Source organism: Oratosquilla oratoria, chromosome 1, assembly GCF_046742065.1.
Source record: "Oratosquilla oratoria isolate Oo_2021 chromosome 1, ASM4674206v1, whole genome shotgun sequence".
Taxonomy (NCBI): Eukaryota; Metazoa; Arthropoda; class Malacostraca; order Stomatopoda; family Squillidae; genus Oratosquilla; species Oratosquilla oratoria.
Window position 1 is genome coordinate 120,179,733 of NC_134777.1, and position 17,783 is coordinate 120,197,515.

Sequence of the window (17,783 nt, forward strand, 5' to 3'; positions counted from 1 at the left end):
ACACTCTCAAAACTATCATATGAAGAGAGACTAGCCAAACTTGAACTACAGACACTAGAGCAAAGAAGAGAGGAGGAGATTTGATAGCTATTTACAGAATCATGAAAGGCATAGAAATTATTGATAGAGAGAATCTGATAAAATGGGATGATAGAAATACAAGAGGGCACGGAAAGAAAATCAAGAAAGACAGCTATAGAAGAGATCTGAAAAAGAACAGCTTTCCTCACAAAGTAATAGACAATTGGAACAAGTTAGATGAGAAAGTGGTGTGTGCAAAAACAATACATGAATTTAAAAATAGTTTAGATAAAATGAGATATGAAGACGGGACCCCACGAGCATAGCTCCCCTTCCCGTAAAATGCAACTAGGTAAATACACACACACACACACACACACACACACACACACACACACACACACACACACACACACACACACACACACACACACACACACACATACGTACATATGTGTGTGTATATAAATATATATATAAATATATATATATATATATATATATATATATATATATATATATATATGTATATATACATAATCGAAATTTACTAGTGTATAATCCCATCTATTAAATATGGATGTGAAAATTAGAAATTAAAAAGGCAACGGGAACAAAAATTGTAAAGATGCAATAAAATTAATTAAGGCAATAACATTGAGAGGCAAGAACAGGGCAAACTAGAGTGAGAATATTGTGAAATTATCAAAGTGAAAGAAAGTGCGTTGGGCAGGGCAGATGGAGTCAATATTACTGATTGACCGCCTCGAGATGGTAAGCGTGGAAGAGGGAGACCAGACAAAAGGTGGAGAGACGAGTTAGAGAATTTTACAGAAGTTATGTAGCAGAGATTGGCTCAGTCGAACGGATTATAGTGAAGGCCTTTGTCCAGAAATGGGCTACGGGTGGCTGAAACTGATTTCTGATGTTATGCCATGATTATTTCGCAGTTGTAGCGAAAATAGCTCAGATGCAAGGGTTTGAAGATGAAAAAAATTATGACAGCAAAGGATATACATGTTATTTTTTCACATCCACGATAATTACCGACAAATAATGTCACTTTGGAAAAAAAAAACTCCCATTATCTTTAGCAATATGTTTAAACAACTGGATAGCAACAGAGTAATTTCCCATCGCTCAAAAACTTGTCCGTAGTTACCTATGAAAAATGTAATTTCTTTAATACTTAGATAATGTGTTCCTAATTCATATATTTGAAAATTATGAAAGATATCATATTTTCATATAATTCAGCACTATAAATGTTCTTGCGAGCTCGCACAAATGTATATCGCTGTTACAGAATGTTTATATTACTTCCTGAAGTTAGTTGTGACTTATTGTAATAAAATAGTGCATAATAAGGTTATATGATTCAAATTATATTGTATGATTATTTAAAATATGAAAATATTTATCTTTTATATAAGGATATATAAAATACAAATGTAAAAAAGGATCCAATTTCCCTATTCATTAGTTCATATAAAATCGCGAACGACGCAATGCGAGCGTCAATTTAGCCCAAGGAACAGATATGTGTTTACGTCTCGCGGTTTTTGGAATAAGTCCGTTCTTCCCGCAGTTGACTAAAGCGAAAAATTAGATTTCAAGATGGATGATAAAGAAGAAGGGGCACTTACCGACCAAGATTCAGACCCAAATGAGGTAAAAGATAATCATATTAGGCCAAAACCTCCGTAGTAGGTCAGCCTGGAATAGCCCAGACAAACCTAAATCCATCTACGACTTTACCTTACAATTTTTACTATCTAACTTTTCAGCATGCAAGATATTTTCTTTGCGCAAGTTGTTACCTCAGATTATCAGGGAAGTGAAGGTGCACCATAGATATGATGTAATGAATACTATTCGGGATATGTACCTAAAGGTTGCTTGAAATACATTTGGCCTTCCCATTTTCTTAACATTTTCTATTGTTTATCCTGTTCCTAATGGACTGATTTACTCTTTTTGTACGCGTTTTAATGGTACTTGATGTGGCAAATTTGACAGAAGTTCTGAGAGGCAGTCAAATTCGTAGAGTTGACTTGAAAGAAAAAATGGTGGGGATGAGTAGTAGGTTGTGGTTAATATTGCAGTGCAGAGGTTTAAGGTGTGTCCTTCTACCTCTTGCGATATCTTTTCACTGATAAAGAAGACAGGAAAATTTTGCAGATTGTATTCTGTGTTGGTGTTGGCATTCATATCTGAAAAGGAGAGTAAATGATATTAAAAGGTTGAAATCTGACGATGAATTGATTTGGAGCAGCATATCTGGAACACGTTTCTTCCTGTATATGAGCGGACATAATGATAGTGCTTTAGTTTATATGTGATATATGACCAAAAATAGTTTACTGATGACTGGTAATAGTACAAAAGGTGGACATACTTGAAAGTTTAATTAATATCAAAGATATATAAAAGTTTTACTGTTATTTTTTGGTATTCATATGGTAATCATCCTCACTTTTTTTGCTTTTAGTTTTAGTAAATCTACTTTTCCTGAGAAAGTTATTTTCAACGAAAAACAAAATAGGTATTAAATATGGGCATCATTGAATTTGAAAATTAATATTGATATGTCACTGGCCATTTATATTGAATGGGTTTGATTTTTTTTTAATCAGTATTGATCGTAAGATTATTTTTAAGCAAATTATATTTAATATTTATCTGAAACATAGTTATTTAATTTTTGATTCGGTAATTTTTAAACTAAAATTGATGTCAGTATAGTGTGCCAGTTTTGTTACTCCATCCACTCTGCGACCTTTTATGGTTAATCAGAAAAGTGAACAAGAATATATTGATTATCTTAATTGGCGGTGTAATGATAATTTTTTAAATAAAAATTGATATGAGTATAGTGTGCCAATTTTGTTACTCCACCCACTCTGTGACCTTTTATGGTAATCGGGAAAGTGATCAAGAATATATTGATTATCTTAATTGGCGGTGTAATTGGAAGCATAAAGCTCTCGCATCATCCAAGTCCTGGGTTAGAGTTCTGAAGTTCTTCAGTTCTGAGAAATGACTTTTATCTGCCGTAACTCTCTAAGGACATCAGGTAGTGGCAACAACCTCAGTCTTAGTCAGTAAACTAGTTTTGGCATGTACTCCATACTTGTGTTAGGTTTGACTGGGGAAGATTGATTACTAGTGCCTCCCATGTCAGAACTGACATAATCCGAACTGCCATTATTCGAACATGATTTGTGTGTATCATATACTACTTTTGTTCCTTCGGAATTGAAAATTTAGCACTGTAGTGGCAAAATGGAGATGGGGGGGGGTAGATTGCGTATCTGAATACTCCCCAAATCCAAACATTGTATGGCCTAATTAGCTACTGCCCCACAAAATGTTTATATGGTTTGGGTTTATTTATTTTATTAATCTAATTATTTATTCATTATTATATTTATCATTTTTCCCCTAAGGAAATTATTTTCAATAAATTGTTGGAAATGGATAATAGCAACATTGTTTAATATCTTCATAACAGTGGTGCACCACTCAATATTTACTAATTTCTTTCGTATATTATTTTTTACTTTCTATGTATTTCTCTCTTAACTTTTCCTTTTCTTTTTCTTTCTCTCTGTTGCTCTGTCTCTTTAGAGATTGTAATAATTCCTAATGCAATTTATTCTTAATCATTGGATTTTGCCCGTGCCTCCAAAATCATAGGTGTCTGCTATGATTGTACAGAGTACTTGTTTTCATAACTATCTCGGTTGTGGTATAAGTGTTTATAAACGTGTTTATTTTGACATTGCCTGCCATATACTATCATATTTTTGAGTGGAGTTTCTATGAACTAAAAGGCTTCTTTCCCCTTATAAGGGAGGTAGTCAGCCAAGGCATGCCCCACCCCCACCCACCCACCCATCCTACTTCCATCCTACTTCCATCCATTACCCACTTGCAAGTTTCAGGGAACAAAATGTTACAATAATATAATTGTTGCCATGAGTTTTGCTGACTGTGCTGACAGGGAACCTACTGTCCTGCATCAGCAGTCATCAGTCCTTGCCCCCCGCCCCCTCTAATGTTGGACTGTTGTCTGAGTTGTGTTAGTGAGGGAATGTCTGTGTCACTGGTCTGTTGCAGCAAGCTACCTAGTGCTAGCTCGACTTGTGTGTAAAGGGATAGGAAACTCATTCAAAAGTGATGAAGGCAGCTGAATGGGTGTGGCTAGGTCAGTGGTCGGCAACCCTTACAGCTAGAAGAGTTTTTTTTATTTATTTATTTATTTATTTATTTATTTATTTTTTTTTATGAAAATGTTGTGCTGTCAGAGTCTCGATACAAAAAAAAATCAGATTCAGAAAGGTATATCTACAAATCATGATAATTGATGGCTACAGATATTTTTGAAGTTGAATATATATATATATATATATATATATATATATATATATATATATATATATATATGTATGTATGTATGTATGTATGTATATATATATAATTTTGCCTGAAATATTTTGAAAATGTATAGTACATGATGTTTTAGTTTTAATGGAATGATTATTTTACAAGAAGCTTCTGGAGTCTGACAGTTACCAAAAAGAGCCACATGCAGCTCCTAGGCTAGGTGCAAAGGTATTTGGAATGCTTGGTTTTTATTGAATTGTCAAAATTAACTTAGATATTGTTGGACAGTCATGAATAGTCATTAAAAAAATGAATTGTAGATATCCAATCATGATAAAGATATTAGTAACAATACATGATAGAATAAATTTAGTAAACTGAAAAGTGGCCTTTGGTATAAAGATAGATAGGTTGATTTATTTATATGTTTGTTTGTTAAGTCATTCTGTTTGTCTACTTGTGTATTTACTCCGCACCTGGAGGCCATGGGTGTTTGGAAGAGATTTGGGTTAATGGAATGGTTGATTCTGCACTTGTTATTGTTGTGGACCAGGTTCCATATTGTTATGCTCTTCCATTTTCAAGTAATCCATAGTTTTATTCACATTGTTATGACCCATTGCAGGGACTGTACAATCCTGTCACGAGACCAGAACCCTCTTATCGTCCTGTGACAAGTAACGTGCCTTCAAGCGAGGAGGACTACAGCTCCGACTCCGACTCAGACACTCCACTTGCCGCCAAAAGGAAGCGAACACACACGCACATGGATGTGTCGTACAGTAGAGATAGGTATGTTTACGTTCTACTTCGTACATGCAGTTTAAGTTCCTCTCTTACTGTAGATATTACACAGAAATGAATGAAAAAACCTAATTGCTGCCAGAGTACATAAATAATTATTGCCAGGTATGTGACGAGTTAATCGCTACAAATATAACCTCTTCTTTACCAAGGGTATATTATAGAGATGAATCGGAAAGCTTGCAACCATCAGAATAAAAAGATATGCATTACCATGTATGGGAGGGGTTGACTAACAATTGTGCTTGAATGGTTTTCCTGCTGATAGGTGATGAGTGTGAAGGCCTCTTAATTAGTACTCTCAAGTTTTGTTTCACAGGCCTAACTGTTAACTAAAATTAGGAATATAAGGTTTGCCTTATATTATAGCCACCCCCGTGTTTCACACTAGTCAATAAAAACAGCTTCGTGGATAGGCAACAGTTACTGCCATATGCATAAAAAATCCGTTAATCCAAATGTAGATCATATGGAAATTCTAATAGTCCAAGGCTTGCTATCGGGATTTTTGAAGTTAACATGGGCGAGAGGTCAGGATTAGAGGCAGGTTGATGCAGCCTGGCAGAGTGAATCTGCTTGTGAAGGTCCTTTATAGTGCAGAACCAGCCTACCCTTCTCTGAGGGGGTGTTCATGACATTAAATTGAATCAAACTGAATGATAGTGGAGAATGAATTATAGAAATATGTGTATGAATTATAGAAATATGTGTGAAATATCAGTTTTCCATACATATGCGTAAATTGAAATTACCTAGGAGATGAAATGGTGTAAGCTGGAATCATGCGTGAATATCAAAACTGCTTGTGTCAATTGGAGAGGCCTCTATATGTAATAGAGCCAAGAACAGAAAATTAATTTCTATACATAGAAATGTAAATTATTGGAAATGAGGACAAGAAAATCAGTCAGTCATTGAACAAAAGAAAAGACCATCACTAAACTATAAAATAGTAACCACTGAAGCGAAAGAGGAAAGGGACCTGGAAAAAAGTTGTCACTGGATAAACACATCCCTTTATATTGGGGAGAAGATCCAATGGCATGTTTAATTGATATAGTTTAACATCACAAACTCCTCCCGTCAGAAGGCTAGGACAGTGCCCCTTACGTAGGACTTTGTAGCGTGGAATAAAATTTTGCTGGCGGTGGTATCCAAACCGCCCTCCCCTTGACTCTCGCTGCAAGTAACGATGCCCTAACCCGCTCAGCCAGCGAGCTTCCGATGGCATGTACTAAAAGAAATCTACCCACAATAATTCTAATGGATTTTATTTATTTATTTATTTATTTTTTCTGTTGGTTTAGTCCTCAGAAGAATGTTGTTGGAGGAAATGCACCCCCGGAGAGACCCCAGATTAAAGCAGTGAGAAGAAATAATATCTGGGCAAATGTCATGCAAGAACAGGTCAGTCAGTCCTTCGAATACTACATTTATTTCCAGTAATCTAATTACATACATACACTAAGGGTTTTTGTCCCCCTTATAAAGGAGGTAGCCAAAATCAAAAGGCATAAGTCCACTCCCACCCATTTCATCCCCACATACTCCACTCCCATTCACCACCCCTCCCTCCCTCTTTTCTTGGCTCCTACTGGATGATGGGTCATCCCTGCATCTTGCCCACTGCCCTGGGTTAGAAGGAATGCAGCAAGACACAGCACATCCACAGCAAGGCAGTTTCATTTAATTGGTGACCCCCCTCTCTGTTCCTGCATGTAGAACAAGAGAAGACTGGGAGAAGTCCATTCAGGCTGTATCAAAATATCATTCCTTGCAATCCAATAACAGTTCCTTTTAGGTTTTGTTATGATAGCACCAGACAGTTTTATTATCAGATGGGCAGGATTGGGGGAAAATGGAGTCTCATCATCATAGATGTTCTGAGTAATTGTGCAGTCAGAATTCAGTTTTAACCCTGTCACTATCAAAGGTGATACTTTTCTTTCATGACCAGTAAGTCATGTATGGCTAGACATGAGAGAAGAAAATCTTCACCCATTGCACTCTTGTCACACTGAACCCGTTCATGCCTTCCTCTTAAAATTTTGTGAAAATACTACTTTGTTTCTCTCCCAGTAATATTGCCAGTTCATCCTCAGTGCACTGTAGATAAGAGCAATATGTGTGAGAGAGAGAGTGCTTTTATGTTGTGCTCTGGGTTTGGTGTGGCAAGATAATGTGTGAATAAGTTAAATAGTATCGGTTCTAGTATTGCCGTTGTTGTCGTTCCCTAGACTCTGTCCGAGCAGTCCTGTGTATTGCCGTTGGTCAGGAAGGCAGTTCCTCAAGGTGCACCATGTCTTTGGGAGTTGGTCCTACTTCCATTGCATTGGTGTCACCACTTGAAGGCATTACCTCTTAACTCCTTCCAAGTTAGAACCATTAACCAATAACAGGGTTAGATGTTTGAGGGACATGCCTACATATTAGTGACAAGTAGACAACAGATTTTGGTGATTATTATGATCTGTAAACATCTAATACTGGTGATATTTAAAGACGACAGATTCTTTTGATACATATACTTGAATGTGTTCATCACAGGTTTTTTATCACCCAAGGTCCTCGCTCAGGAGATTGGAGGCTTTGGGATTAACCGAAAATACATGTGTGATCGCAGCGTGGAAAGCTACGACTTCAGCCAAGCACGTCAGATGAGAGGCCTTCCAGTGTACAATTCTGATGAGGAAGTTGAATCAGAAGAAATGAAGGAAAGAAGGTAAAATGAATTTTTTTGTCAAGTAATTTTGTTCAGATAAGAGGGCCTGTTACTCTTTGGACATAGAATCAAAGATAGCATTCAGTTGATGGTCTTAGAAGGTGGATGTCAGAGAGAATTGTGCCCCTTCATCTCATCTTTGAAACCAATTGGCTTCCTCACATGGCACATGGTACCTGGACTAGGCCCAAAGTCTATCTAAGTACCAAGGGCTTTTTCCCCCATACAAGGGAGGTAGCCAAGAAAGAGATGATCTCTTTCCCATCTCTTTCTATCTGTTTTATGTACACCTAGGTCTTTTAGTCCAACACAAGCCAACCACCACTAGTGTGGACATTGGGCCCAGGACATAAACCCACTTCAGGAATTGGTGGTGTTTTATGTCCTGGGCCAGTTCCTGAAGTGGGCTTATGTCCTGGGCCCAAATGTCTGCTCAAGTGGCAGTTGGCAAGTGTTGAATTAAGAGACCTAGGTACAGTCAAATCTCACTAAACAAGCACCTCACATAACGAGTGATTTGTGTAATGACCAAATTTTTTTATAAATAATTTGACTTTCTTAATGATTGATGTTTCACTTAATGAGTGATGTTTCATGATTTGTATACCCAACATGAAGGCTCCTTTCTACCTCGCTAGCCAAGAGTCACAAGGAGCATCTCCTTGTGACTCATGGCTAGCTCATTCCCGTCTGCTTCTTGGCCGCCAGTGATGTCACTGCTTGAAATTTTCTACTATATTTTTTTTTTTTTTTTTTTTTTTTTTTTTTATACTTCGGCCTTGGAGTCTTGGATTTTTTTTTTTCTTTCTTTTTTTAATGTAGTAAATCTTGTAGTTTTCAAGTAACTCGGCTGATGAGTTCATAAAAAAAATATTCAGTATTACACCTGCAGCAAATTCAGTTATAAATTCATGATTATTATTTTGGACTATTCTTACACACTTTTTCCTGGTATATCTATCGTAAATGGTGCAATTTTGAGTTATGCCCATTTTCTTTCTAGCTAATCATATGTAACTATGAGTGTCATGGGACTCTTTTTGCCAAACAATGTTTATCCTGTGGGGCAGCGACTCCCGCCTTTAGTTTGAGCACAGTGGCTATAATGCTAGGTTATGCATGTGTGGGATTAGGTAGGCTAGGTTAGGTTTGGTTTAGTTGGTTAGATTAGAATTACCCACTCATCTTTTACCTCCCCACCCAAAACCCCTGATTCCCAGCTTCCAGGCTCTTGCTCCCAAAATGGAACATACTAGACAAAACAATAGTGTGTACAAAAACAGTACATGAATTTAAGAGCAAATTAGATATGGCGAGATAGATGGGGCACCGTGAGCATAGCTCCCCTTCCTATAAGATACAACTAGGTAAATACACACACACACACAAAATTAAAAGGTCCACTACCACCTAATACTGTGGGACAAGATCTATACAACCATAGGATGAAAAATAGAAAGGAGAAACAGGACGGAGGAGTCATGTTTTTGACTAAGGCTTAAATGTGACAAAGATAACAGAAGGAAAAAATAATGTGGAACTACATACATACATATACCAAGGCTTTTTCCCCCTTCCAAGGGAGGTAGCCACAAAAAGAAAGGCATAAAAACACTCCCACCCATTTCATCCCTAAAAACACTCCACACCCCTCCCACCCTTCCTCTCATCTGAGCACCTCCTGGATGACGGGTCATCCCTGAACCCTGCCCACCGCCCTGGGTCAGAAGCAGTGTCGCAAGACACAGTACATCCACAGCAAGGCCGCTTCATTTAATCGGCGACCCCCCCTCTCCGTCCCCCCTTGCATATAAGGAGAGGACGGGGAGAAATCCCTTCGGGCTGCGTCAAAATTTACTCACACATACTACCCCACCCCCCAGCCTATTCCTCCTCATGTCGTCACAACATCATCCATATACAACCATTCTCCACTCACCTCTGTCTTCCGTCCTCTCCCTTCCTTCCTCAACAGACATTCCCCTTTTCCCCAAAGCCCCCTTCACCCCATCCATCCACCTCATCCTAGGACGTCCCCTCATGTTCACTCCCTCCACATCTGCCTTCCATACCTCTTTTACTAGTCTTTCGTCACTCATTCTTTCCATGTGTCCAAACCATCCTAATATTCTTTCATCAACCCTCTCTCCCAAATCCTTTTTCACCCCTGTTCTCCTCCTCACCTCCTCATTTCTCACTCTATCTAGCCTAGTAACCCCCACCATACTTCTCAGACACCTCATCTCAAACACATTCAAACTCCTTCTCTCTTCTTCTCTTATGTTCCACGTTTCTGCCCCATACAGTGCTGTTGGCACAATCACTCCTTCATACAGTCTCCTCTTCGCATCCATTCCCAAATGTCTATTTCTCATTACACTCTTTAAACCACCAAGGCATTTACTCGCTTCTCTCAATCTACATTCTACCTCCACCTTCACTCCACCTTTTCCTGCTACACTTGCACCCAAGTATCTAAAACTATCCACTTCCTCCAGTCGCTCTCCCTTAATGTTCACTTCCAGTCTACTGCCACTTTCACCCCTTGTACATCTCATCACCTTACTTTTACCCACATTTATCTTTAGCTTTCTTCTATCACATACTCTCCCAAACTCTGCCACCAGCTTCCTCAATCCCTCCTCTGACCCTGCCACAAGCGCAGTGTCGTCCGCAAACAACAGCTGGCTCACCTCCCACTTTTCTCCATTTTCTTTAACCATCTCCAATCCCTGACTCACCACCCTAGCATTCACCTCTCGCACCACCCCATCCATGTATAAGTTGAACAGCCAGGGCGACATAACGCATCCTTGACGAAGTCCCACCTTTACTTCAAACCACTCACTCTCTCCATTTCCAATCCTAACACATGCTCTACTACTCACATAAAAACTCTTGACAGCTCCCAAAAGCTTTCCTCCTATCCCATAAATCTGCATAACCTCCCACAGTGCCTTTCTGTCTACCCTATCATAAGCCTTTTCCAGATCCATAAAAGCCCAAAAAACATCTTTCCCCTTTCCTATAGCTTTTTCACATATCTGTCTTACCACAAAGATCTGATCTACACAACCTCTACCCGTCCTAAATCCACACTGTTCCTCACCAATTACTCCTTCTGTTCCTCTCCTAATTCTCTCAATTAAGATTCTCCCATAAGCCTTCCCTACTACACTCAACAGGCTAATCCCTCTGAAATTACTACATTCACACTTGTCCCCTTTTCCCTTGTAAAGAGGAACTATACAGGCACTACTCCAGTCCTCCGGTACTTTACCCTCTCTCCAGCAAACATTAAATAATCTCACCAACCAGTCCACCATCACTGAACCTCCCTTTTTCAGACATTCTGCATGACATCCATCCAGACCAGGTGCCTTACCTGCTTTCATCATCTTTACAACTGCCTTCACCTCATCCTTCCTTATTTCTCCTCCGTTCTCCTCACTCATCACTCTCATTTTCTTCGTATTTCCCACTGCAGCTATCTTTCCTTCCCTATCCTCCTTCACATTTAGCAACTCCCTAAAATATTCTGCCCATCTTCCCCTCACTGCCATCTCTTCCATTATCAACTCTCCATCTGTACCTTTTACCTTTTCTTCCCTACTTGATTCGCCTCCTCTTCCTCTCTTAATTTCTTTCCAAAACATCTTTTTATTACTTTCAAAATTTTCTGTCATACTCCTACCCCATTTCACATCTGCTCTCCTCTTTGCCTCCTTTACCTTTTGCTTTACTTCTCTTTTCTTTTCTTTGTACCTCTCATATGACTCCCCTGTCCTCTTTTGTAACCAATCTGTGAATGCTCGCTTCTTCTCTTCTACAACCTTCTTTGTTTCCTCATCCCACCATTCACTACCCTTTCTTCTATTTCCCCCTGTCCTTCTTGTTCCACACACACTTTAAGACTCCCTCCTTGAACCATCCCCATTCCTCCTCCACACCCATCTCTGCTCTATCCTTTACTCCCTCCCACTCCTCCTTCAGCTTCTTTTCGTACTCCTTCTCCTTTTCCTTTTCATTCAAGGAGTTCACTCTAAGAACCTCCCTACCTTTTGTCCCTTTCCTCCTTCTCCATCTATCCTCCACTCTCAACTTACCTTCCACCAAAAAATGATCTGATATTCCCCCACCCTCTCCCCTTAGCACATGTACATCCTTAACTCTTCCTATCATAATCCTATTTACCACTACATAATCCATTAGCGCTCTATCTACCACCCTTCCCTCCACCACCCTCTCCCATGTGTACTTATGCTTGACTTTCTTCCGAAACACTGTATTTGCTATCATCAACTCTCTTTCTAGACACATTTCCACCATCAACTCTCCACTACGATTCTTTCCTGGAACTCCACACTTCCCAACCACTCCATCGATTGGACCATTTCCCACTCTAGCATTAAGGTCTCCCAGTACTATTACATTGACATTTCTTCCTAAACCCTCTATGCACTCATTTAAATCTATCCAAAAGGCCTCCCTTTCTTCTACACTCTTCTCACTGCCCGGCCCATATGCACTTACAAAGACCCACATCTCCTTTCCCAGTTTCACCTTCATCCACATTATCCTTGAGGAAACCTCCTTCCACTCCACTACCCCTTTACCTATCTCCTCACTTACAAGAATAGCCACCCCTTCCCTCCCTCGCCCTCTCTTCACTCCTGATAACCTCCCACTTACACTCCCAAACATACACTCACCCTTCCCTTTCAACTTAGTTTCACTCAAAGCCAACACATCCAACTTTCTTCTCACAAACATACTACCTATCTCTTCCCTTTTACTCTCATCTGTACCACATCCACGCACATTAAAAGACCCAAACCTTAGGGTGCTGGCCCGAGGCCCGCCAGCACCCCTTATGCCTTTTCTTTTCATTTTAGGTAATTGCCCCTTGGGGCTACAGGGAGAAGGATGCCTAGTCCCTCTCCCCGTCCCTTTCTTCTCGCCTCTTACGATCCAAGTGGGAAAACTTGGTGGCAGTATTCTTTTCCCCCACCACAGGGAATTCCCCCAATCAGAAAGAGAATACTCAGAGAAATGGTACAGGACAGCAACAAGGGGTTGGGGGACAGCTTAACGGAGGGACAGTCGTAGTATAAAAGTGTCATCATTTCTCTATGAACAGAATTTCTTCTATCATAGACAAAATGATGTGTGGCTCTGGTCCGTAGGGGCGCCCCATATAGACCCTAAAGTATCGACTGCATGCTACTTTGCCACAATAACAAGCAGCCAATACCCCAGACGGGGATACCCCAGACGGGGTAGAACATGAAAAGTAGAACATTTGTAGTAATATATGTGCCTCCAAAAACGGTCTTGGACAGAGAGTGATCATAACAAAATGTTGGAAGACATAAAGCATGCATTAATTGAATTACTGAAAGAAGGAGGAAACATAGTAATTATGAGTGACCTTAACTGAAAAGAAATATGTTGGGAAGAAATGACAGTGAAAGGTGGAGAAGACCTTTGGGGAAATATACTACTGGATATGACCATTGAATACACAATGACTCAATGGGTAAAGGAAAATACTAGATATAGAAACAATGAAGAGCCTGAAGTTGTGGATAAAATGGAATACAAGACACCAATTGGGAAGAGTGACCACATACTAATAGAGTTTGAACTAAAAGAACAAGTTGATTTGAGAAGAAATGAGAAACAGAAAAGGAAGACTAATGTACAACAAAACATATTTTGAGAAACTCAGAAAATTCTTTCAAAATGTAAACTGGGAAAACTTATTAAATGAAGAAACAAAGATAGAAGAGAAATGGAACATAGTAAGAGAAATTTATAAAGAGGTAATAGACAAATATGTACCTAAGCAGAAGCAAGTAAGGGTGTACATTAAGTGGTGATACAACAAAAAATGTAGTGAGGCTAAAGATAGAAGAGACAAAGCTTGGAAAAGATGGAAAAAAAAAATGTGTAAGTGGCAAATATCAAACTAAGAAATGAACATGTAAAAATAATGCAGGGAAGAAAAGAGAAAATATGAAAAAGACATAATAAAAAATGCAAGGACCAACCCAAGATATTCTACAGGTATGTGAATGGTAAACTAAAAGATGAACAAGAAATAGTGAAACTGTCAGGGGAATGATGAATGTATAGATGTAGAAATAGCTGAAATTATGAACAAATATTTTAAATCTGTATTTGCAATTGAAAGTACACAAAATTGGGATGAAAAACAGAAAGCTCCCCCCCCCCCCAATGAAAGAAATAACGGACACAGAAGGGAATAAGGGAACAAATAATAAACCTTGACATTAGAAAATCTCACAGTCTAGATGGAATTGCAAATTGGATATTAAAAGAATGTATAGATGAACTAATGGACAATATATGTAAGGAAATTGATTACTCAAAGAAGGAAAGGTACCACAAGATTGGAAAAATGCAAATATTGTACCAATATATAAAGGAGGGGACAAGGAAAATCCAACTAACTATAGACTGGTCCCCCTTACAAGCACAATAGCAAAAATATATGAAAACTTATCAAAAGTAGATGGATTAAACATTGGAAGGAAATGATATACTAAATCCAAAACAATTTGGGTTTAGACAGGAAATATCAGGTACCACTAACTTGATTTGCTTTTACTTGAGGCCAATAGAAATAATGCAAGAAAGGGACAGATTGGCTGATAGTGCTTTCCTAGATTTACAAAAAAAACATTTGATAAAGTACCACACAAAAAGCTACCAAGAAAAATCGAAACAATAGGTGGTGTATAAGGAAAGTTACTGGAATTGATGGAAGATTTCTTGAACGGGAGACAAATGAGCGAGGTACTTAGAGACGAAACTCGACCTGGGAAGGAATGATAAGTGGAGTCCCACAAGGTTCTGTATTGGTTCCGATAATGTTTGCCATATATATAGATAACATGGATGAAGGTGTGGAATGTTATATGAACTTATTTGCAGATGATGCAAAACTACTAAAGAAAGTAAATACAGAAAAAGACTGAATCACTACAGAAAGACTTGGATAAAGTCTGTGAATGGAGTCAAAAGTGGGAAGTGAACATCAACATCAAGAAATGTAGTATAATGGATTTTGGAAAAAAGTAAAAAAAAGAATACCAGGGCAATATAAAATTGGTACAAAGGAAGTAAAAAAAGTTGGCTCAGAAATGGACAACCTAGGAGTAATTATCAGCAAAGACATGTCACCAGTCAAGCATATCGACAAAATAGATAGAGAAACCTTCAATTTACTAAGATCAATGAAAGCGGCCTTTGACGACTTGGATGAGGAAATGGTAAAGAAAATAGTAGTCTCACTGATAAGACCAAGATTGGAGTATTCTGTGACACTATGGACACCCAGTAAAAAAAAAAAGAAAGGATTCGGTAAATCCTCAATATAACGGATGATATGGGGACAGGTCTCTTGTTATATCCGAAGATCCATTATTACCGAGGATCTGTTATATTTGATGGAAATACTGGACAGATCTGTTATATCCCAAAGTTTGTCTGGTATTAGAAATTAGTAGCATTAGAAATTACAGTAAACCATTGATATAACGAATGATATGGGGACGGGTCTGTCGTTATATCCAAAGATCTGTTATAACCAAGGAACCCTCCCTATAACGGATGAAAATCTGTTATAGCGAGGGTTTGTCCGGTCAGATTTTTTGTCCATTATATCCGATATCTGGTATATCGAGATCCATTATATTGAGGGTTTACTGTATAAAGAAATTAGAGAGAACCCAAAGAGTAACGACAAAGATGGCACCAATACTCTCTAAATTCACATACGAACAAAGATTGTCCAAACTGGAATGTGGTGACCTGCCAGAGGGGCAGGTTACCGTGTTCCCCTCCCCGGCGGGTGCAGCTACTAGTATATTAAGACCATGTGATCTCTGTATCCCATTGTATCCCCTGAGGACGAGTCCCGGACAGGACTTGAAACGTCGGGAATAAATGACCTACTTCTGAGCCTGGTGTTTTCTATGTTTCCTCCGTTATGGTTCCCGGACTCCAGGTTTTTTTGTACATATATATATATATATATATATATAATGTGTGTATTTGTAAAATTTATTTGATTTTTGTGGCAAAAGATTATATTATGACTCCTGTTTTAGGTTACAAAGGAAGAGACCAGTAAAAGAAAGAATTAGTCGTCCAACGTCAGCAAATGCAGAAGAAATGGTGCGGGAGCTGCCAGACATTGCTTGCGAGGATGACTGGACAGATGAACAGCTTGGGCATGCACTCAGTGAAGCACTTCACGAGAAAAAGCCGGAATTGATCGGTATGTTATTACAGTATGGATGGAGTTGTGTTAATGCAGGGATGATATGCTTGTAGGGATTGATTGATTTACTGATTGATGAGACATAGGGACAATTTCTGCTTGAGATTGACTTACGCTTCATAACCCATTGGCTATAGGGGAGGAGATTTTGTTATCAGGTCAACAATGAATGAAGTGGTAAATCATCTTGTGTTGTTAAAAGATTCTGAAGTTATTTTATTTATTTTATTCTTATTTTATTTTATTTATTTTTTATTGTTATTATTATTGTTTTTATTTTTTCAATGTTGGGGGCTTAGCTGAATATAGCAAAGTAGCAATCAGAATTTTTTTAAGCAGCTTTCAACAGTGAAACCGTTAATTGAGGTCATTGACAAGGAGGTGAGGAGAGTGGGGGTGGAAAAGGAGATGGTAGATAGGGTTGATGAAAGAGTATTAGGATGGTTTGAACACATGGAAAAAATGAGTGAAGAAGGATTAGTAAAAGAGGTGTGGAAGGCAGAGATGGAGGGAGTGAACTTCAGGGGACGACTGAGGATGAAATGGAAGGGGTAAAAAAAGTGTTGATCAGGAGGAGAATGTCTGTTGAGCAAGGAAGGGAGAAGGCAGGAGATAGGGGTGACTGGAGAATGGCTGTGTATAGATGATACTGTGATGCAAAGAAAATAATTTTTTTTTTTTTTTTTTCATGGGATGGAATGGGGCAGGTCACTGTTTATGTGAAGTGGCTGTGCTGTGGATACTGTGTCTTGCCACATTGCTTCTGACCCAGGGCAGTGGGTGGAATACAGGGATGACCTCTCATCCATGAGGAGCTAAGATGAAAGGGAAGAAAGGGTGGTGGATGGGATTGGAATGAGTGGGAGTGGATACTTGCCTTTTGACTTGGCTACCTTCCCTGTAAGGGGGAAAAAAGCCCGTAGCATATAGATAGTTAACTCTTTGTATATTGACTGAATGAAATTGCTGAGACCATCAGTGGGAGCATATATCTGGAGGGTCTGTGTGATAAGCATCAGTCTATTTATATAGCTTCTTGCTTCTGACCCTGGCAGTGATAAACATCAGAGAGAATAATTTCCATTCGTACCACGTCCACACGCATACAGTGCCCTAATTGCTTGGGTTCTGGCTGGAGTTAGAATGATATATGTAAACTATATCATTGTACCAAAGGAGTTAAAAATGCAACATTTAGGTTGTTATTGTACCCTGTGAATTAAATGGATGATTAATGAGTGTTTTGTAGATTTTTATCATACATACATATACCAAGGCTTTTTCCCCCTTACTAGGGAGGTAGCCAAAAAGGAAAAGGCATAAAATCATTCCCACCCATTCCATTCCACACCCCTCCCCCCTCCCTCCCATCTTAGCCCCTCCAGATTTTTATCATGTTATTGGAATATGGTTCATGGTCAATCAATCTGTTTGATCTGTTATCATATCCCATGGATTAAAAGGATGGATAATGAATGAGTATTTCATATATTTTTATCATATTCTTGAGTGTACATTGTGCGACACTGCTTCTGA

General features: G+C 38.7%; 1 protein-coding gene across 4 annotated transcripts in view; it reads left to right on the forward strand.

The window, feature by feature from the left end:
- Positions 1-1,543: 1,543 nt before the first annotated feature.
- The window catches only part of Phax (phosphorylated adaptor for RNA export), a 30,696-nt gene continuing 14,456 nt past the window's right edge, over positions 1,544-17,783 (forward strand). For 2 of the 4 annotated variants that reach the window (XM_076185770.1, XM_076185782.1), the window contains exons 1-6: positions 1,544-1,692; positions 4,576-4,638; positions 5,036-5,202; positions 6,522-6,621; positions 7,779-7,936; positions 16,075-16,244. In XM_076185770.1, coding sequence (XP_076041885.1) covers positions 1,639-1,692; positions 4,576-4,638; positions 5,036-5,202; positions 6,522-6,621; positions 7,779-7,936; positions 16,075-16,244 — 712 coding nt within the window. In that variant the 5' untranslated portion in view covers positions 1,544-1,638. The remainder of the gene's footprint in view (positions 1,693-4,575; positions 4,639-5,035; positions 5,203-6,521; positions 6,622-7,778; positions 7,937-16,074; positions 16,245-17,783) is intronic. The other 2 variants (XM_076185778.1, XM_076185785.1) reach the window with 2 other exon arrangements.